At 41.2% G+C, this 21931-nt stretch overlaps 1 protein-coding gene across 3 annotated transcripts in view; it reads left to right on the top strand.

Annotated features, from left to right (window-relative positions):
* The first annotated feature begins 19315 nt into the window (after positions 1–19315).
* CRADD (CARD and death domain containing adaptor protein) overlaps positions 19316–21931 on the top strand; it is a 95598-nt gene continuing 92982 nt past the window's right edge. The window contains exon 1 of one of the 3 annotated variants that reach the window (XM_073327543.1): positions 19316–19400. Coding sequence is in view for 1 of the 3 variants with exons in the window: in XM_073327542.1 (XP_073183643.1) it covers positions 19543–19641 (99 nt within the window). In the remaining 2 variants the exon portion in view is untranslated. Of the gene's footprint in view, positions 19401–19500; positions 19642–19665; positions 20173–21931 lie in introns of those variants that run through there. The other 2 variants (XM_073327542.1, XM_073327544.1) reach the window with 2 other exon arrangements.

Below are 21931 nucleotides of genomic sequence, written 5' to 3'. Positions count from 1 at the left end.
GGCCTAGCCAAGCCCCCCCCACATTGTCCTCCTGCTGCGCCCTCTCCCTCCTCCCCTCCTCGTCTGAGACTGGCCAGACTTCTGCACCAGCTCAGCTCTGGGGAGACGGGAAGGGCCCCACAGGTGGTAGGAAGCAGAGAGGCGGAGGTGCACTGGGGTCCGGGCAGGGGCCTGAGAGGGGCAGGGGGTGGGGCCAGGGAGCGGAGAGGAACCCTTTGCCACCTGGCGGGCAGGCCAAGAGGAGCAAGTGGTGGGCGGGGGCGGGGTAGCTAGCGGGGTCTCGGGGCGCAGTGCAAGTGGAGCAGGCCAGGGCCCCTTCTGAGCATGGGCCCGGCTCCGTGGAGCCACTGGCGCTATTGAAATCCGGAACTGCTTCTTGGTAAAGACAAGCAGCTTGTGCTTAATGTACTGGAGGGACGTAGTGGTGGTGGATGTGATATGCTTTGAAGAAACAGCATTTTGAATAGATTTGAGGGCAAACATCCTCCCTATGAAAGCCTAGGTCAGTGGTTCTCAAACTTTTGTACTGGTGACCCCTTTCACATAGCAAGCCTCTGAGTTTGACACCCTCCACCCCCTTATAAATTAAAAACACTTTTTAAATATATATTTAACACCATTATATATGCTGGAAGCAAAGCGGGGTTTGGGGTGGAGGCTGACAGCTCAAGACCCCCCCCATGTAAGAATTTTGCAACCCCCTTAGGAATCCCAACTCCCAGTTTGAGAACCCCTGGCCTAGATCTTGTCTACATTACGGACCTTAACACTGGTTCAGCTAGGCTGGTGCAAGCCCCTGGTGTAGACACAGTACACTGGTGTGACTTACCACAACTTGAAACCAGGGTTAATTGCACCAGTGCAAGCCCCACTTCATACTCATACAGTACAGCAGGCTGTGGTAAATTACATTGATGTAAAAATCCCTCATGTAGAGATGTTCTTCGATTCTAGGGCACAGTCATGAGGCAAACTTCTTAAAAAGCAGTGGGAGTAGGGTGGCTTTGTGGATTTTGCTGCAATGCTTAGAATGTTAATCTTTAAACTCATAGCTCTCTCAATTCCAAATCTGACTCTAACTGCTGTAATGTTGCCTTGAATCTGTAGTAGGCTCAAACAGACTGAATCAGCATTGCTAATCCTAAATGCTCAAAAAATGAGAATCAGAACACAAATCATGAGATTGCATTAAATCAGGAGACTTAAAAAAAAAAAAAAGTGCTGGGTCTTGTTTGCTTTTTTGAGCATTGAAGTTCCATATTTTCCAGTTCTTCCCTGCAACGGTAAGGGCTAGAAACTTATTATTTTTAATTAATTGAAATCTGAGATTCTCTCAATTGCAGGAGGGTGGAACTTTAAGGAAAAAACCCCTCCAAGTATTGAAAGACTCATGATGAAAATTACAAGTTGGCAATACAAATACCGAGTGTACTAAAACTCCATACTGAAGTGTGAATTTGGAGGCTCCACCTTTAATTGTTCAATATGGAGGGTTTCAGTGCTGCTTATACCATAGGCAGGGAGAATAAATGGCTCATCTACAAAATGGGTGGATGGGGTGGAAATGTAACCAGGCAGTTGTATCCATCCCATTAAATTTTAATCTGACCTCTTTAATATTGTAATTTATGTAATATTCTGAGTAAACACTCCTATAATTACTGTGTGGAAGGTGTGGAGTTGAGAGGGGAAAATAGTGTGGTCTTCCGTTCTAATGAGCCAATCTTACTTTGCCCACAGCATGGAAGTATAAGAATTAGCCCTTCCTAAATAAAACAGGATGGGCAATGTTCTATTAGTTACCCACCTCTGTCATGGCTCAGACAAACTTCCAGTAGGTAATTTCCTTTACTACAGAAGCTTATACCTAATAGTGGAGTTAAATGAAGCATCTTCCTGTTTCAGCCCAATTAGTTTTATAAGTTTGTTTTGCATACGTACAAAAGGATCTATTGATATTATTCCTATTGAAGCCTTCTCAGTATATGCAGGATTTATTGTTTTCTTCTCCCCTCAAAATATTTGATAGGAAGAGAGCATTTAGAATTGGGTGTCTTTCATGAATAGTCTATTCATGTTTTAAATATCATTGCCTTTCTATCAATAAAATAAACTCTAGGCATTATACTGATGCAGCCAAAATGCATAAATTAAGTGTTTAAAAGGGTTCTCTAATTTATATTTGTGATTTGAAACCCAAATAAGTTTTAAGAAACCTTTTTGTGCGAGAAGAATGGCTTGAACAACGTTGTAGAAATTGTGATATATTCTATTGCATAAAAACATTCCTTCAATTTCCAAACCAGCAGTATAATTAGAAACCACCTCAACGAGTGAGCTAGCCAGTCCACACAAAGAAAGTGGGTGTGAGAATACCTGTTATCTTTATCTGAAGGTCATGAAAACCACCTTTTCATGCTGCCCAATATTGTCTGATTGTTTCCCATCTGTCTGTATCCATCTGTTGTCTCTTATATTGTATGGTCGTTGGAGCAGGGACTGTTGTTTTGTTCGTTGTTTGTACAGCACCTAGCACAATGGGGTCCTGGGCTGTGACTAGGGTTCCTAGGTACTATAATACTAATAGTGCAGGTGGAGAGTGAGTTTAAAGATCTCCCGGAGAGGTGTGGGTGGTGGGGGAAGAGAAGAAATAACTGAAATCCATATATGGCTTTGCCTGTAAGTCTGAACTTAAAAGACAAAGCACATGGTAAAAATATGTGGCTGTTGGGTTCTCAGCGGGGCCAGAGGGCAAGGACTTAATTGATTAAGAAATACAATAAATACCTAATATGCTGAAGAAGAGACAGTTTACATAGAGCCTACATATTTCCAAGGAGAGCTTTAGAGAGCAATAAGAAACAAAGAAACTATCAGACTTACAATGTCTGACTTCAGTGATAAACCATGTGGCTCTTTATTGCAGTCAAAAACCTAAAAGAAACCCTATTTAAAAAGGAGAGGGTCGTCTTCTCCCCCGTTCCCTCCAACATGCACCCTTGGGACCAACCAAGAATGAATGAATAAATTGAAAAATGCTCCAGAAGCTGAATGCTGAGGCAACAACATTAAGAAAAAAAATTTAAACTACAAGAACAAAAGCTGTTTATTTGTAAAGCCCTGCAAATCTGTAGCTATCTACTTTATATCCACAGACGATGTTTGCAGATACAAAATTTGTTATCAGCACAGGACTCTCTGTAGTTGGGGATGAGCAACAAGCGGAGATTTTATTAGAAAAGATTGGGATGGCTATTATGCAGGAAGTTTTCAGTGTTGACTCTGATACACAGAGTTAAAATAAGAAAACAACCAAATTAAATGTGTGCCTCTATTTTTCTTTCACTGGCATGGCTTATGTAAATGATTATTTTGTTTTGGAGCAAATTGGCTTTCAGCATTACATAATTGAGGCTTAAATTCTGCCTGCTGCAGAAAAATAGATGTCTGAAATATGCTTCATATAGGACCAGTCCAAAGTCCATAGAAAAATTCCTATTGACTTCAATAGGCTTTAGATCAGGCTCTATAGTCTCTGTGTGAGAAACAGTTGCATGGTATTTATTGCTTTGTCAGAACCACTGTAAGATAACTTTAGTTTTAACAAATACAACCACATTTAAATATACATGTTCAGGCCCCAGTCCTACAATCAGATGGAGTCAGTCTTTCATTGAGTTTAATGGGCTTTGGATTTGTTCCATAGTTCAGGGTGGGCTTTTCTGTTACCCTGCAGTACTCATTGCTGAAAATTTCCCTCGTAATATCTGAATCTCCACAAAACCTCTACTTATTTCTCATCCCATAATACATAGCACAGAGGTTCCACATGTACAGTTCTAACTCTGGAACTGTAGCCATAATCAATGATATAATGGGACAACTTTCCTTCTCCTCCCCAGCAAAGATGGACATAATTAAAATACCATCTTTAGTAAGGAAAAAGTCATGGACCATTATTTCTGAGATTTATTTTTTGTTTTGTTTATGGAATTCCTTGTTGTTTCACTTTCTTATATGAAAAGCAGTTTTATACAGGACTTAGCCTTTATAAGATACAATCTATGTGTGCTTATATGTAAGGATTGTGAAGGTTTGTATTGTTAATTATTACATTTTTGTTAATTGTTTTAACTCAGTTATACTTTAATAATACCTGCCATGAATTTAAGCTACAGTGGTGGTAATGTCTTTATATGGGTATGCTTTGATGGGGAGAGATGAAAATAAGACACCAAGCATCATATGTGACTACATTACACAAGCAATAGCAACAGAATGCCTGTCTGAGGAAAATTAGTTGAAGTACTTCAGAGGGACGTTATCTGTAAAGAAAATTACTTGCATTAAGATCAGTGTTTTGAAGACCTTCATCTGCTCTTTCTCTTTGCTCCCTGATTGTCTCTGACAACATAATGAATCCACAGCAATGTCAAAGAAAACAGTAGTTTCACTACAACCAGGGAATAAATAGAGTAGTAGAGAATTGGAGGAGCCCGGTTTGTTTTAAAATGGATCCTGTAGAAAATGACAAGTCTCTGAATACACTACTTTGCAAAACTTTCTATGAGTCATGAATGTCCTCTTAAAATGTACCCTGAAAGTTTTAGCCTTTTAAAAATGTAACATATATTGATTTGGCCATTTCAAAGTTGGGATAAAAAATATAAGCTTACCAAAATAACGTACTTAATTTCTTCCTTTAAATAATAAAACCAGGTTTCTAATCTTCCCTGTATTTAAAATGCCAGGCAACTAGTTTTATGTTTGATATGTTGTAATTTGTAAATAAAATAGGGCTGAAACTGTATTTCAAACTCAACCTGACTCTTAATTTTCTTTCCCTTATTGGTCAAAGTCAGATGTTTAGGGTTAGTTTGTTTATGTGGTTCCATATGTTTAATTCACACACTATTAAAATAATTGCTTTTCATTTTAATTTTTTTCTGTAAGCCTGAAACATTAAACATTGAGATTTTTCAATATTTCATCCATAAAGGTACTTTTCAAATTCAACTTGTAGGTTCACTGCACAAAGAACATTAAAAAATGAAATTTACAAATAATTATGTATGTACTTTAAACAATGAACTAAACATTGCTTAGGTGGAAAATATCTATCAGACTTTGCAAATATCTGTGGCAAATGTTTATTGCCATGCATTCGAGGGATTTCTTCCTGTAAGGAATATGCTATATGTGCACACTTGAAGGTTGTTCTGCTCTTAGACCTACACAATATCTTTTTTTGGCCAGAGATTATCCATACCAGATTAAATATAATTAAGAAAAATTCCTTCCAGTACTGTTCATCAAGAGTTACATTTTGTAGAAATTATTTTAAATTTAGGTATTATATGAACAGTTCAAGCTTTATTCATGGATTCTAAGGCCAAAAGTGACCACTGTGATCATCTAGCCTGACTTCCTGTATAACACAGACCATAGAATTTCCCTAGAGCATATCTTTTAGAGAAACATCCAATCCTGATTTAAAAATTATCAGTGCTGGAGAATCCACCATGACCCTTGGTAACTGTTCCAATTATTAATTACTTGCACTGTTAAAAACATATGCATAATTTCCAGACTGAATTTGTCTTTGTTCAACTTCTAGCCATTGGATTGTGTTAAACCTTTCTCTGCTAGATTGAAGAGCCCATTATTATATATTTATTTTCTGTGTTAGGTACTAACCAAATCACCCCTTAACCCTCTCTGTGTTATACTAAATAGATTGAGCTCCTTAAGTCTATCACTATCAGGCATGTTTCCTAATCCTTTTAATTATTCTTATAGGCCTGCTCTGAATCCCCTCCCATTTATCAACATCCTTGAATTGTGGATAGCAGAACTGGACACAGTATTCTAGCAGCAGTCCAAATACAGAGTTAAAATAATCTCTCTTATACCTACTCAAGATTACTCTGTTTGTGCACCCCAGGATTACATTAGTCCATTATTTTACACTGGCAGCTCTTGTTCAGCTGGCTAGCCGTTACAATCCCCAAATCTTTTTCTGAGTCACTGCTTTCTAGTATAGAGTCCCCCAGCCTGTAAGCATGACCTACATTCTTTGTTCCTAGATGTATATGTTTACATTTAGACATATTAAAATGCATATTGTTTGCTTGCGCCCAGTTTACCAGGCATTCAGATCACTTAGTATCAGTGACTTGTCTTCATTATTTACCACTCCCCCAATTTTTGTGTCTTCTGCAAATTTTTATGTTTCCAGGCAGGTCACTAATAAAATGCTAATGCACCTAGGGCCAAGAACTGATCCTTGCAGAATTCCTCTAGAAACTCACCTGTTCAATGATGATTCCCCATTTACATTTTGAGACCTATCAGCCAGTTTTTAATCCATTTACTGTGTGCCATGTTAATTTTATATTTAATCTAAATGTCATGCAGTACCGAGTCAAATGTCTTATAGAAGTCTAAGTATGGTACATCAACACAACTATCTTTATCAACGAAACCTGTAATCTCAAATAATTTGTTTAAGATATATTTTATCAACTTAGTCTGTCTGGATCTATTTTCCATAAACCCATGTTGATTGACAGTTAATTATAAAACTTAAACCATCTATTGTCCTTAACTCTCCTGGCTATAGCTTTATGTCCCTTTGCCTCCCTTATCTATTTTCTATGGTTACTAGTTTAGTTTATTTTCCTTACTGTCAACTTCCCCTTTCTTCCATATTACTGTTTTTTATAGCTGCCTTCACTTCCATTTTAGTCCAAAGTGGTTTTTTAACAGCCATCTTCCTCGATTGTGGCCTTGGGGGCATCTAGTGAAGATTTCTTAAAGAATTCCTAATTATTATTTACATTTTTCTGATTTAAATTCTTCCTCCCAGCTGATTTTTGGCTCAGAATTGTTTTCAGCTTTGTGAATTCAGTCCTGTTAAAGCAGTGTGTATATATATACACACTTTTTTTATTTTATTTATAAACACTGGTCTGAACTTTGTACATTAAAAATGTCATGATCAATTTGTACCTAAAGTACCATTAATTTTTATATATCACTAAGACATCCAGCACATTTTGAGTTAAGAAACTAACCTAAACGTTAGAAATTCCAAGGATTTTTTTTTTAATGGCTGCATGAGATTTCAAGCATATATCACTCAAATTGAAGTCCTCCATGATTATACAGCTTTTTGCTATGGAGCAGAATCTCAGGCCTGGTCTATACTACAAACGTAGGTCGACTTAAGCTGCGTTAAGTCGATCTAATAATGTACAGATGCTCTCCCACTTACGCAATCATTCTGTTCCAGAAAGCCTTGCGTAACTTGAATTTTGTCTAAGTCAGAAACGTATACCCGAACGTTACGCCAAAAAAACACCTCTTATTTCTAGCTTACAGAACTTTTTCCGTAAGTGCAGATTTGCGTAAGTCGGGTCTTGCGTAACCTGGGGAGCGTCTGTATGTGTCTACACTACCAAGTCCCTTCCACCGACTTAAGTGGCTGTAAAGTTGACTTCTGTACTCCACCTCTGCAAGAGGCATAGTGATTGATTTGACATCCATGGGTCAACATGGGGATAGTGTAGACACTGCGTTGTGCAATTTGAATGAATTGATCTCCAGGAGGTGTCCCACAATGCTCTGCTGTGACCGCTCTGGAGAGCGCTTTCAACTCTACTGGATGTGAGCCAGGTACACAGGAAACAATCGCTCCCTGTTAAAGCCCTGGAAACTTTGGAATTTTCAGTTCCTGTTTGATCAGTATGGAGAGCTTGCCAGCACAGCTGATCATGGAGACTCAAGGCCGCAAACCCACTCCAGCATGGAGGACACAGGAGGCGGTGGATCTTATTGCTTGGGGGGGAGTGGGGGGAGGAGAAGAGTCTGGGTAGGCAGAGCTTCGATCCAGCAGAAGAAATGCTGACATCTATGCCAAGATTGCACAGGGCTTGGGGGAGGAGCACTATACCAGGGACATGCAGCAGTGCTGTGTGAAAATACAGGAGCTTTGGCAAGCATACCAAAAGACAAGGGAAGCAAACAGTCATTTTGGTTCTGCCACTTTTGTGACCCTACCACTCCCCAAAATGCTCTATGGATACCTCCCAGGGGTTCTTCCCCACAGACATGCCACTTTTATGAGAAGCTGCATGCAATTCTCAGCGTTTGTTTTTTTTAATGTGTGGTCACTTGTAAAGTCTGGCATTTTGATCTCTAGTAATCCATGTTTAAAGAAAATAATAGCATTATCAGCGTGGGAGGCTGAGCAGTTTGCTTCCCACAGATTTTGACAGGCCACCCTAATCTAGATATTTTAGCCAAAGGAAGTCATGCAGTCCTGAAGTGTTGCTTCTGCATTCTTGCCCTAACTACAGGGGAAACACAGAGATAATCAACTTCCAACGTCTGTTGCTGCTGATGAACTTAAACAACCAGAACTACATTTACTATTTCCAGTTATTGCTTTATATTTAAAGAAAACACCAAGACAAGCACGTGCTTTGAATGGATTAACCACATGATCATCTTGATGTTGCTCTCATTGTTTCCTGCCCCATCTTCTCCTGATTGTCATTCCTACTCATTGCTTCATGTCTACACTTACTTTGGCCAGGAAGGATCTATGAAGGGACTTAGGCATCGCATCACTGAATGTTGCAGTATCTAACTTTTAGGCACCTAGAAAAGCACACGAACAACACTGTGATCCAGAAAGCTGAGTTAGATACCTAGCCTCCCTATATAGTGTTTGAGGAGAGACAGGTGCCTAAGAATGTGATCCACAAAAGGCAACACACTAGGTGCAGAGCCACCTAAGGTAGCCAATGGGAGATGCCAAGAAAAGGGTGATAGGTGCTGGGGAACTGGATCCAGGGTCTCCCACCTCGCAGGTGGGTGCTCTAACCATGGGATTATAGAGTCATTCTCTCTTGCTTGCTCTCTCTGAGGCCCAATGACTGTTCCACTGTGGATACTTACTTAAATGGTCTTTGGACCAGAGTGAGAGAGAGAGAAACTAGTCCAGTGGTTAGGGCAGCCACCTGGGAGGTAGGAGACCCCTGGCTCCAGTCCCCCAGTTCCTATCACTTTCACTAGTTAGCCACCAGGGAACAGCTTCAACAGGAGAGACTGAGGGAGTCCCATAGCATGGAGTGCCTGAGATGGGGGAGAAGCCTGTTTAAATCCTTTCTCCCCTCTGATAGAAAGGGGAGAAAGTGAATCTAGGTCACCCACATCCCAGGTTAATATTCTAATCATTGGGCTAAACTTATAAGCTGGGCCTCATCACTACCTCCAGCCATTTTGAATGGCATCTGATCCCATAGGAGTGTTCAAAGGCTACCTACTGGATCAGGCCCCAGGCATGACTATGAATGCCTATCTTTCCCAAGTCTGTGATTTGCCCTGGGGCTTAGGTGTGACATACCTAGAGGGAGGCAGCAGCACTTGTGCCCAGAGGCAGAAACAATCACTTATGGAACTTCTACCCTGAAAACTGAGGCGCTGAATGAGTTTAGGCACCTACAGAGTTTGGTTGGGGTTTTGTGGATCGCAGTGGAACCTAAAACTGGGACTTAAGCATGTAAGTACCTTTGTGGATTTGGGCCTAAGCTCTTTGGGTCAAAGACAATGGGTAAAATCCTGGCATGACTGAAGTCAGTCAGCTTTGCTATTGACTTCAGTGGGGTCAGGATTTTACTCTATGAATTTCTCTCTCTTCTGTGAAGTACCTGTGACACTTCTGGGCACTATACAATAAATCAAAGTAATAGTTTGCATCATGCCAAGGAAGGCACAGGTCCAGTCAGATGTTCATTTTTTTAAAATTTTCAAATGTATGCACGTTAAGTACAGTGGTCAGGCTTCCAGTGCTATAACATTCCAGGTCTCAGTGTTTGGTCATCCCAGGCCTGGATAATATGATTCCTTATGTTCTGTATACATCTGAGAGAAACAACCAGGCCACCAGAAAAGTGGAAAATTGTGAAGGGAGGCTTTCAGAGACCACATGACTCTGCTCTGAAGAGTGACTGTATAAATGGATCCTGAGGTTCCTTGTTTATTGTTGTCCATGATTCCATGTCAGTTTTGCTCTGTTTACAAATATTGGATTTCCTCACTGCCAGCCCTACAAACTCTCCCTGGTATCTGAAAGACTGACAAACATCTCAGTTGCATTTTAGGTACAATTATAATATACCTCTTTCGGGTCACTGGTGTTGCTGCACAAGAAGGAAAAACTTGTCCATTTGTGTGATTGTCTACCTCAATAAAATACACTAATGTGTAAATGATATATTGGTACACCAGTCTGAGTCAAGTAGTAATGATTTTATTAATCTCAATGTCTAGTCTTGAAAAACTGACAAATCTGTACATGTATGTAAGGTAAAAACATTCAGTCACATTTACGGAAGTGTTAGAGTAAGATGCTATTTAACCATTATTTTAAAATAATTTAAATGCCTCACATTGAAATAATCCCAGAAAATGGGCATGCCACTTTTTCAGGGGCTGACTACTTTCAAATATTCTTTTAGATTTGCTAATAGACTGCCTCTCCAGAAATGCTACCTAAGTGATAGTATATATACTGATAAAATATATTGTAACTCTTTTAAAACACTTCTCAAACCCAGTATACCTTGAACCTTGCCTTTTAGGTTGTAATGTGTCCTTGGCCCACATAAAGTATTAACTTTGCTGTAAGCCATACATCAGTGAAAAAATTGAAGGAAAAGAGGCATGGAGGTTTGTTGGGTTTTTTTTTAGTCAGACTCAACTCGATAATGCAAAATACACCTAGCATATGCAGTAATTAGCTCTAACCAATAATACTTTGGTTTATATATTCTTAGCTTTGTCGCAGTTATTTCTGGAGTACAGTCTCCAACAAATAGCTGAGAAAAGTTTCCATAAACAACTTCAAATATGCTTAATTGTCTGAGTGATTTAAACTGTATGTACAAATTAGATTTGCATAACAAGGCGGCAAAATTTTCAGGAGCAGCTGCAGCAGCTGCTATTTTTGTTTCTTAAAGGAGAGTTCTCAGCACTCAGAGCAGCTGGTAGCAGGCTCACTGTGACTGCCTACATCTTCAAGGCAACGCATTCTGGTAATATAGCCGCTCTTTTCTTTAATCCCTAGTGCAGTCCCCAGATACAATATGTGCTGCAAACCGAGTTTAAAAAATAAATTAGGTTATAAAAAGCAAGCACCTGTCATCACTCAAGCACACATGATGTCGGACACCTATCCTCACTCAGAAAAAAGTACTTTGATGACATGTGACAAGAAATGACATTAAATCACACTATTGGATCTATGGATCATAGGCTCCTGTTGTTTAAGTATTACATTTTCAACTATCTAGATAAAACAGATTCTTGAGAAAGATGTTCATATTTAATAAGATACTATTAATAACAAACAAGTATTGGTTTGTATATGGCATCTGAAGTACAGTAAATACAATGTAAAAATACCAGTGTTTTTGTTGAGATGGGTCCTAGTTTACCAATATTTCTCTTATATGGGAAAGTTTTTTTCATTTGTTTTAAGTTTTATGCAGCTGTTCAAATGAGGTGCAAAGTAGGTAACTGTGTATAATACTGTATACATTACAGCTCTGGGTGTGGTACTTTCATGTGGCTGAGCGCACACTTACGATGGAAGTCAATACCTCCACTGAATAATGAGTCCAAATGGTTGTTACAAAACCCCAACAGATTTCAGGTAAGTAGATTTAAAAGAAAGCAGAAATAAAAAGATCCATGAGGACTAAATATTGTTGTTAATCGTTTAGAGAAACATATTGATAGACCCCCCCCCCCAAAAAAAAAAAAAAAAGAAAGAAAAGAACATGAACCTAGGCCCAATCCTATGTACTTCTGAGCACCTTCAATTCCCATTAAAGTCCACAGAAGCTGGGCAAGTGCAGAACTTCTCAAGATCAAACCTAAAGTATATTACAGCGATAGTTCACAAAAAATATAAATTGGCTAGTACAACTAACCTACTGCCCCATGTTCAAATATGAAACACACAGAATCATTCAGTTGCACGGGGGGAAAGAATGCAATAAATACTACTACTAGTGGTCCTATTTTTTAACACTTTGAGAGTTTTACATCTTCAAAGAATTATGTAAACAATACATAATGTGATGATCAGAAGACAGGAAATTACATACAGCCTTCTAATTAGGAAACAAGCATGTAGCAAGGCTTTTTGAAAGTTTATCCCCTCGTGCTATTATGAGATCATATTTATTAAAGTTATGTAGCATGTAGATATCGAATCCTTTGGGAAATCTTTGTTACTGTTTTTTTCTGGATATCATGTATCAGGCTGAACACAATATATTGCTTTCTGCTTCCAAAAGAGGAGTTTATAAATGAAGATATATTCTGGATACAAGTTCAGTTTCAACAAAAATTCACTTCTCATATATAAGCTCCCCACCAAAATCAGTTTGAAGTTTTGAGTGGGTTTCTGTACTATTGAAACTAGTCACCGTTTTTGTTAAATGTGGCTCTAGACAAGGAGGGTAAGGTAATATCTTGTACTGGACCAACTTCTGTTGGCTCAAAGAAGAGCTCTGTGTAAGCTCATCCTCTCACCAACAGAAGTTGGTGCAATAAAATATATTCCCTCACCTACCTGGTCTCTAATATCCTGGGACCAACATGGCTACAACAACATTGAATGTTCTAAAAAGTTAACAGGAGACAAGAAGTGTTTAAAATAGGAAGTTTAGAATGTTTGTTGAATGTCTTAGGGAGAATCCAAGAAGTTGGCTAACGAATTTCACTTGAGGGAACACTTGTACCCCATGAGCAACTATTTATGTAATGGAATTTTGTACTAACATAGGTAAAATAAGAATAACTTGCTGAAAATAGGTTTCTCAAGTACAAGACCCTCCCCAAGTAGCAAAAAATATCTTTTAAAATTGGGCAGTCTAATTTAATCTAATAGTAGTAATATCAACTAGCCTGTAAACAGAATTTTGAAGCAGCAGTAGAGAGCCATTCCTCCTAGAACAATTTTCTTGTTATATGTGGTATTTATATTTAATACTATTGCAGAAGCCAATTTAAGATGTTTATTCCCAGGCAATGTATTAGTCAATAGGAAATGCTGAAGGGAGATCTAAAAACAGTGAATGGAGACTAAATTGATTTGCAATGTTACTAAAGAAAGGAAGAACAGTCAAAAGACTGGGAAATTGCTTTCTCTAGGTCCAACCATTTTGGTATTCTATAACTGAAGAGCAACCCCAAATTGCTCCTTGTGGCCTTGATCCTGCATCTGTGTCTCATAGGCAGACTAATGGGCCCGACCGAAGCCCTATTGACTTCTCTCTTAGCAGTATCAAAAAAAGAGAAAGTATGGACATCTGTGGAATATTTTACCTGACTGGTGTTGAAGGACTGCTAACCTGGGGGAAGGTATCACCATGTATCTCTGTGCAGGGGTATAAAGATCCCACCCCCAGCTACTCCAAACAGGGTGTGTATGAAGATTCTGCTACTGCCTGCTCTCTCTACCCCTTCCCAGGGGTGAGATGAAAATTCCATTGCTGGTGAAGAAGTGTACAGCAGTGGCTGCCTCAGTGGGCTACGTCTCAAGACAAGACTGCTTCTATGAAGAGCAACAGGTTAGTGGCTTAATGCTTCCAACCCATTGCCCAAGAGCACCATGACAATCTTGTGCCCCTACCAATCACAAAACACTAAGGGGATCTGACACACACAAAGGCGAGAAATAAAAATTAGGGCTGATATATATATATATATACACACACACACACATTTTGAAAATGGTCAGTAAGCTAAAAATAAGTAGAAATAATAAATGGGAAAGGGCTATGCAAACAAATGCGGGGTGGAGGGGGGGGGAGGTTCTGAACTAGGAAAGGGTTCATAATAATTTATAACAAAGTAAGCAATGAATGAAAAAATTAAGAACTAATAGTGGCCAGCCAGAGAGGCAGTTGGGGATTTTATATAGACATATAAAAACATTAAATTATATAGAATATATAAACATATATTAAAAAAAAACAAACAAAAACTAACAATGACATAAACCCAATGGAACTAACCAAAGATGTCAGTCATCACTCTCATCCCTTTGCTTGTTTGCTATATCCTTTTCTCCCACCTTCTTCATTTCCTTTAGGCCCCAGTACTGCCAGGAGCCCCTTGCAGGTGCACCCACGAGCCTGCAGAGAGTTTCATTGATTGTAATAGGACTCCATATGATCACTGAAGTCTCCCTGCAAAGATCTAGTGCAGGTGTGACACTGCACCCCATATTCATCATAGTAATGTTGTTATGATAAGATTATGACATAATTATGATGAATTTTGTACAAGATAAGTCATGAGGTATCATTGAAAATGTTATGATTTGATGAATATGATTATCCTTTTTGTATGTTTGTATAATTTTTGTATCTGAATTTATGAATATTGACTACTTATCTGTATTTCAAATGTAGTTACACCTGGGTAACACCCACTAGACAAGATGCTTTCAGTCTAGATCTGTGATTGGGAAGGGCCTGATCAGGGAAATGGGCCATTAGGAAAAACAATAGGCCTTCGGAGAAGCTTGTCCCCTACTTGGTGAGCCTTCTTGAGAATGCTATAGACAGCCTGTAAGTAATGGCTGCTATGACTCTACAAGGACATGTGACAAGACCATATGATGCTGGACTCCCATCTTGGGATGTTAATATCTTTCCACAAACTGGTCTGGGAACCAAGCTTTGAAACAAAGGGTTCCCAGCATATACTAAAGCTATATAAAGCAGGGAGTGACATCATCTGGGATTCTTCACTCCTCATACAAGAAGACTCCTGGAAACACCTGAGGAAGTGGGGGAAGTGCTGGATCCAGGCTAAAGGGATTTTCCTCTGTGTCTGAAACACCTGGGGATTCCAAGCTGCAAAACAAGTGTAGCTTGTGCCATAAGAATCTACAAATCTGCCTGTACCATCAGTTAGGGTGAGAATCTGCTGTTCATATCTAGTCTTTGTAGTATTTTAAGTTTAGGTTGTGCTTTTGTTTATTTGCTAGGTAATCTGCTTTGATTTGTTTGCCATCATTTATAATCACTTAAAATCTATTTTTTGTAGTTAAATTTATTTTATGTTTTAATCCAAATCAGTGAGCTCTGACTGGAGTGCTTGGGGAAAATCTCTGCTTGGTCACCACAAGTGTGTGTTGTTCTCTTCACGTTGAGGGAGAGGCAGACTGGGTATTAAACCCATACCAATTAAACTGACCAGATTTGACCAGGGTAGAATGGTACTGCTCTGGGGTCGTAGGCTGGGAAGTTGGTGGTTAGAGAGCCTGTGTGTCCCTATTTGTGTGAATGCTGGTGAAAGTGCAGGCTGGAGGGCTTGGCAGCTTGTCACAGCAGTACAGTGTGAAAGGGAGCCCAGGCTGGTGGGTTAGAGGGCTCGGGGTACCCCAGTGCCAGGTGGCACCCTGGGGGTAACCCATCACAGTGGCATAGTTGGCAGGATTAAATGCACAGCTTGTTGTTCTGAGTGAGCACTCTATACACTGGTGGTGATTTTAAGTGAGTTTTAAGTGTGGTGGCTTGAGATCAGTCAAAGAGGTTACCAGTTTGTTATTTTCTGTTTGCTTATTTTGGGAAAGGGAAGTAGGGACAGAAAAGGAGCAAAATGAGTGAAAGTGAAACTAGTAAGAAGCTGGCAGGGCTGCTGATGGGAGGGGCGCAAAAGGGGCAGTGATGACCCGGCAGGCCCACTGATGGGGGGCACAAAAGGGGTAGCGATGTTAAAGCCCCTTTAACGTTATTGTCCCTTTTTCCCCTCCTCGGGCTGCTGACCCGGGGAGTGGGGGGAGAAGTAATTCCACTGAACACCTGAGGAATAAATGTCCTGTGCTGGGAGGGAACAGGCAGCAAGCAACTCATGTGAATGTTGCCACCCAGAGCACAGAGGCACCTCAGGCAATTGCCACTGATCGTACAGGGTTTGTAAAAGTAGCCTTTTCACAGACGGGCATAAAGCACATGAAGGCTGTCAGGATTAATGGCAAGGAATGCCTTGGGTGGGAAGACGGGGGCAGAAATTTCTGTGGTTAGAAGGAATGTTGTACAGGAAAGTGACTTATTGCAAGGACAGATGGCAGAGCTTTTATTAGTAGGAGGTTATAAAATCCTTGTGCCTTTGGCTAAAGTGTACATAGAAACTGAGAATTTGGAAATGGAAGCTGTATTGGCTGTGGCTGTGGTAAATGATAACCTGATTGCCTTGTTGCTGGGGAATGATTTCTTCTGTGTAGCTTGGGCTGTCAAGGAGAAATGTTATGCTTGAACCCCAGAGAGAAAGGGTAGAATCTCAGGAACTACTAGAAGAATGGGAGTGTCTCTTTAATTCCTCTGCAGCAGTGGAAAACTGTATGCTTCCTGGGGTGGGTGTGGTTGAGATCAGCTCCTGCTGCCCTGTAGCTAAAGGCGGCATCTCCTCCTGCGGGGGAAGGGAGCGTGTTGCCTCTCAATGAGAAAGCTCTCCAGGTTGCTGGCTCCCAGCACGTTGCAGGTGAGCAAGGGACAGACCTCACTCTAGGATGCATAGAGAGATGAGTCCTAGAGCAGGGGTGGCCAACCTGAGCCTGAGAAGGAGCCAGAATTTACCAATGTATATTGCCCAAGAGCCTCAGTAATATGTCAGCAGCCCCTCATCAGCTTCCCCCTCCCCTACTCCCAGCGCCTCCCACCCACCAGCAGCCCTGCCAATCAGCACCTCCCTCTCCCTCCTCACACTTCCTGATCAGATGTTTTGTGGCATGCAGAAGGTTCTGGGGGAGGAGGGAGGGCACGGCAGGCTCAGGGGAGAGAGCGGGAAGGGGTGGAGTGGGGGCAGGGCCCGTGACAGAGCCAGGGGTTGAGCAGTCAGCACCCAGCACCCACTGACACATTTGAAAGTTGTGTCTGTAGCTCCAGTCCCAAAGTCAGTGCCTGTACAAGAAGCCGCATATTAACTTCTGAAGAGCCGCATGTGGCTCCAGAGCCACAGGTTGGCCACCCTGTCCTAGAGGGAAGACCAGTGAAGGGTGATGGAATCGTAGAGACCACTGAGGTGGGTGACGGATCCATTGATTCTGTAATTGGAGGCAAACCCAACTCCGAGAGGGAGGAGGGTATAGTGCTTGCCAGTGAAAGAACTGTTCCGGCTGTTAGCTGTGAGCCCTTCACAGCTGAACAGGGGATAGATCCCACTCTAGAGAGCACAGAGATGTGTGTCTTACCCGGGGACCCAGAGAAGGAAGCTGAGAGAATTGGTGGGAGTACAGGAATGTCTCCTCACTGATTACATGCGGGGGGGTTTGCCCCGGGCAGAACAGCTGTTCCAGCATCTGTGGACCTAGGCACCCAACCAGTGGGTCAGGCTTTGAAAGGGAGCTGTGCAGCTGATCTCCCAGAGGGAAGCAGTCGCACAGCTAACCACTTAGGGATAGAGAGACGGGTGACAGAGGGTATCCCTATCCTGGTCCCACTTTTGCAAAATGCTGTTCCTGATGTACTTGTGGAAACTAACTCTGTCTCTGTCTCTTTATGACAGAATTGGAATCCTACTGAAGACTTAACAGATTCTGGTTTTTAGATTGTTGTCTCCCTAAGTGCTTATACAACACCTACCACACTTTGGTACATAATATATGAATATCACACTAGTATATGGGCAATTGTGCTGTGAGGACAGACTTCTGTGGCTGACAGCAGCTGTGAATCATTGGAATCCAGAAGGGAAAGTCCTGGACACTGTAGGCCTTGAGAAGCTTTGGAGGCATAGGAGCCAACAGAGACTGAATGGGTTGGGTTGAGGGAGACAGATAGACAGGCAGAGAAAGCCAGCATCTTTTTAGCCAATCAGGGTCCTAAAGGAATATAAAGAATGGCAGAGAACAGGCATTACTCCATCCTCTCATTCACAGACTTGAAGATGCAATCATAGCACATTTATGCATCACTTCCCTCTTATTCCCTTTCAGATGTAGCCCTATCAGAAAGTTTTAGTACTAGAATGCAGACACCATTCCCACTCTCCTGTGTGCATAATCATTTCAGTGCTACAGCCATTCTTCCCATTACTTGTGAAACAATGATCATTCATTAAAACCTTAAAAAAAAAAAAAAGGAATTCCCAGCATTTTTGGTGCTTGTTTTTTTGTTGTAGGGTTTGTTTGTTTTTTTATTTTAAAACAAGGTTGCTAAATTCATCTCCATTCACAAAAACAGTTGTGAAAGAACATTACAGGTATAAAAAAAAAAACCCTGAACACCCCAAAGTGAGTTTGTCCATAAATATGAATTCTCACTATAGTCACTTGGTAAATTTAGTAATACCAAACTAATTCTGGAATAGGGAGCCTTAGTTCTGTCTATCTCAGTTTAAAAGGGGCACTTCGAGTGAAAAGTCATGTGGTGTGAGGAAACATTTTGTTTTGCCTATGGACTCCATCCTACAATGCAGAAGGGGGCTCTGCTGTGCACATGCAATTGCAGGCTCACTGATGGCCCAGATCCTGTAAAGACATGTGCTTACTTAACTACTTGCCCTCATTGTCGTTAATGGGACTACTCACAGTGAGTAAAGTTAAATATGTGTGTGTGTTGCAGAACTGGAGTCTGTATTACTAATAATGACATCTTAGATTTTTAAAACTGACAACATTTTAAAAACTCAATTTGCTTTTCTCTTACTATGTTGTTTACTTTTTTGAATTTCCCTCAGTTTGGACAATCAAGTCAATTTCACCTTTGTTTACAGTCAGTTTAATTTGTACATTTTTAGTACTGCATTTTTTGAGTTGTAATCACTGTAGAAGTTTGTTTAAAAAAATTTTCCATTGGAATAAAACGTAGCAGCATTTGTAATAAAGGAAGGTTTTCTTAATTTGTGCAAAATCTAAATATTGAGCCAAACTGTTCCCTTCCAATGGATTTTTTGATATTATAATTATACTTCTATAGATTTTACAGTTTGCTATTGATTAAAATTAAATGACTGTACTTTAATGCATATGCACAATGGGGCAGAATTAAGGTTACATGTTCAACCTTAACTATCACAGTTCTGACTTTTGACCATTTTAAATAGTCATCTTGTTTCATGGATGGACATATGAGCACTGTAACAAATCAAGTTGGCTGCTAATGACAAAGACCAATCTTCCCCCCCCTCCCCCCCGGCAGAAGTGCTCTGTGTAGCTAGAAAGCTTGTCTCTCTTACTAACAGAGGTGTGTCCAATAAAAGATTTTGCCTTTGCACTGGGACTGCTAGGGCTACAACACCGCTCCAGACAAAGAACAATCTCTCAGGGGTAGCGATTACAACTCATGTTACACTTACATGGCATGTTCTAGGTAAGTGCTCTCTGCTAGTCTAACACTTGGGAGTGCCTGTGTCCACAACACTGATGGCTGCTGCGCTTTCTACGGCAAAGCATTTGACCTCAACAAACATGGCTGCTGCATTTCCTCTGGAGGACTCGTCCCCTTAAGAAGGATGGAGGCAGGGCATTTCCTGTTCAGCCCTTTTGCCTTCAACAAAGATGGTGCCTCCAGCCCCGGGCCGGGAGCGTGTGTAATCCCCGGCTTTCCGGCTGTAAGTACGCTTCAGTGAGCGGGGAGAGAACGCCGGCTCCGCAGTGCTTTCCCCAGGCGCTGGCTGGGAGCCCTGCTGCCCCTGCCCTGGGGGCTGGCCTTGCACGCTCCTTTCCTCCGGCCTCTTGTCTAGCCCGCTTCTTATGATCTCTGCACCTTTCCTGCTGCCCCCAGCGGCGCTGGCTTTGGAAGATCAATCCAGGCACTTACAGGCACACGCACACACCAAGGCAGGTCCAGCCATGGTAGGCTGTCCTCCCGCAGCAGCTTCCACAGGACTGACGCATCCTGCTACCGGCTCAGTTTATAGTGATGTGGTGGCTTTGCGGAGACACGCAGTGCTGCTGTGATTTATGGTGCTGCTGCTGCTGACCCGGGTCTCCGGTTAGCACGGGAGGCTACAACGCTCCTGCCTTGCACCCCTCAGGGCATGAGATCCACTCCTACCCAGCTACCGTAGCTACGGGCTTTGTCCTGTCTGTTTTACGGACACACGGCTGTGAAAAAACAGCCAGACTCAGTCTGATGTATAGTAAGTGTAATTTGTTGGTGGATTCCTGTGTTGCTAGAGTTAAATTACCAGCCACCCCAGAACCCCTGAGACAGTTTCATCTCCTGCGGAAAAGCTATAAAGTTCTCAATGAATTTCAGGTGGCGTTCTGGAGCTATGTGTATTTACACAGTGTCTGAGACAGTAGCCGCATATATCGATTCAATGAAACGACAAATGTCTCCCTACAGCTTTATGACATTATTCCTCTTGCATAAAGTAATCATGAGGAGGGGGGGAACCCTAAATCTTACCTGCTAGATTAGATGAGCTACAGAAAATACTAGACGTGCAGCGCGAGTAATATGAATGGCAATAGCCAATCTGTTTGTTCTTTATTGTAATGGATGCACCTGTTTTCTAAATTATGTATTGATAACTTCTGAAGTGTGAATCTATGTCGTTTATGGAGCATTTTCCAACTGAAAAAGCTGGGAAAAACCTTCCAGCCCTGATAAGATAATAATGAGGCCGTTTGGAGTTAATGGCTCACATCATTCCTTCCTAACCAGGCACTAACTTCCCTATTGCAACGTGCCAGGAGTCCTAGGGATCCAATCCAAATTATTATTGACTTGCAGAGAAACCAATTAATATAATATCTATTAAATCCGGGGAAAAGCTAGAGTGTTTATTTCAAAGGTTAAATAAATGGGTATGAGGAAGCTAGTCAGAGCCAGATTTTCAACTTTCACTTCTAGTGTGCTTCCACATCAATGTATGCATGCAAATAGTGATTTCCCCTGTGTCTATAGCAATACCAATGTGCAAGTCAGGGACTGTACAAGTACCACTGAGTTAGTGAATGTTTCTTAGTCTGGTCCTGAAATTGAAAAATCACAAATATTTAGAAATACTTGGGAAATTTTTGACTTTACTGTAACTTTGGTCTTCTTGCTTGGTGGACAGCAGTTTTCTGTAATAGGGATGATGTGGTGTTTCTTCTCTCTCTTCCCCTCCACCATCACTATTATTTACTTTAAAAAAAAAAAAAAAAAAAAGCCTCCTCTAGCTTGATCTTGGATCCCTTCCAGACAGTGGTTATAGTAGATTGGAACAGGAGGGGGAGCTCTCACTGCAACAGTCAGGAGGGGGAAATTAGTGAGAAAGGGGGAGCTCTTTGCTTTTAGTTGTGCTCCATCTTTAAACTCTCCTTCTAGGCTGATTTCACCTCAGGAATGGATCATGGTAAGTCTCCAGGTCTTCTGCTTGGTTCCCTGTCTAGCGCCTTCCCCCTCCAAATATCTAGACTTTGGGAGCTCTCTTCCCAGCCTGAAAGACACTGGTATTTAAGCATCATTTAAAAACACAAAGGGGTTGTTGGTCCTTTGTAAATATCTAAGACATGTACACACCTCACTCCATTTCCCCCTTCCCCCAGCAGCTCTTGGCAAGGATCAGGACTGCTCATCAGTGCAATCTTGGCTCCTCTAATCTCTTACAAACAGCCTGAGTGGCCTTGGCTTTCTGGAAGGGAGCCATGTGGGAGGGGAGTTGTGGAATGTTATATGCTGGGAAGATGGGTGTGTGTGCGGCAAAAAGAGTTCAACTGAGGTTGAGAGGAGAGGAAGCGAGAGCAGCACTAGCTTTTTCTTCTCTCAGGAAATGGTTGACTCCATGCAAAAACTGTCTTTCATATAGGAACTACCAGGTTAATCCTTGAAATATTTTGGTTTATGGGGCACCAGGAGTGTTTCTAATGGGTGTCTTGCATTGAGTGTACACCCAAGTAATTAAAGAC

This window comes from Lepidochelys kempii, chromosome 1, assembly GCF_965140285.1.
Source record: "Lepidochelys kempii isolate rLepKem1 chromosome 1, rLepKem1.hap1, whole genome shotgun sequence".
Classification (NCBI taxonomy): domain Eukaryota; kingdom Metazoa; phylum Chordata; order Testudines; family Cheloniidae; genus Lepidochelys; species Lepidochelys kempii.
The sequence above is the reverse complement of the archived record's forward strand: the minus strand, read 5'-3'. Positions and strand labels throughout refer to the sequence as shown.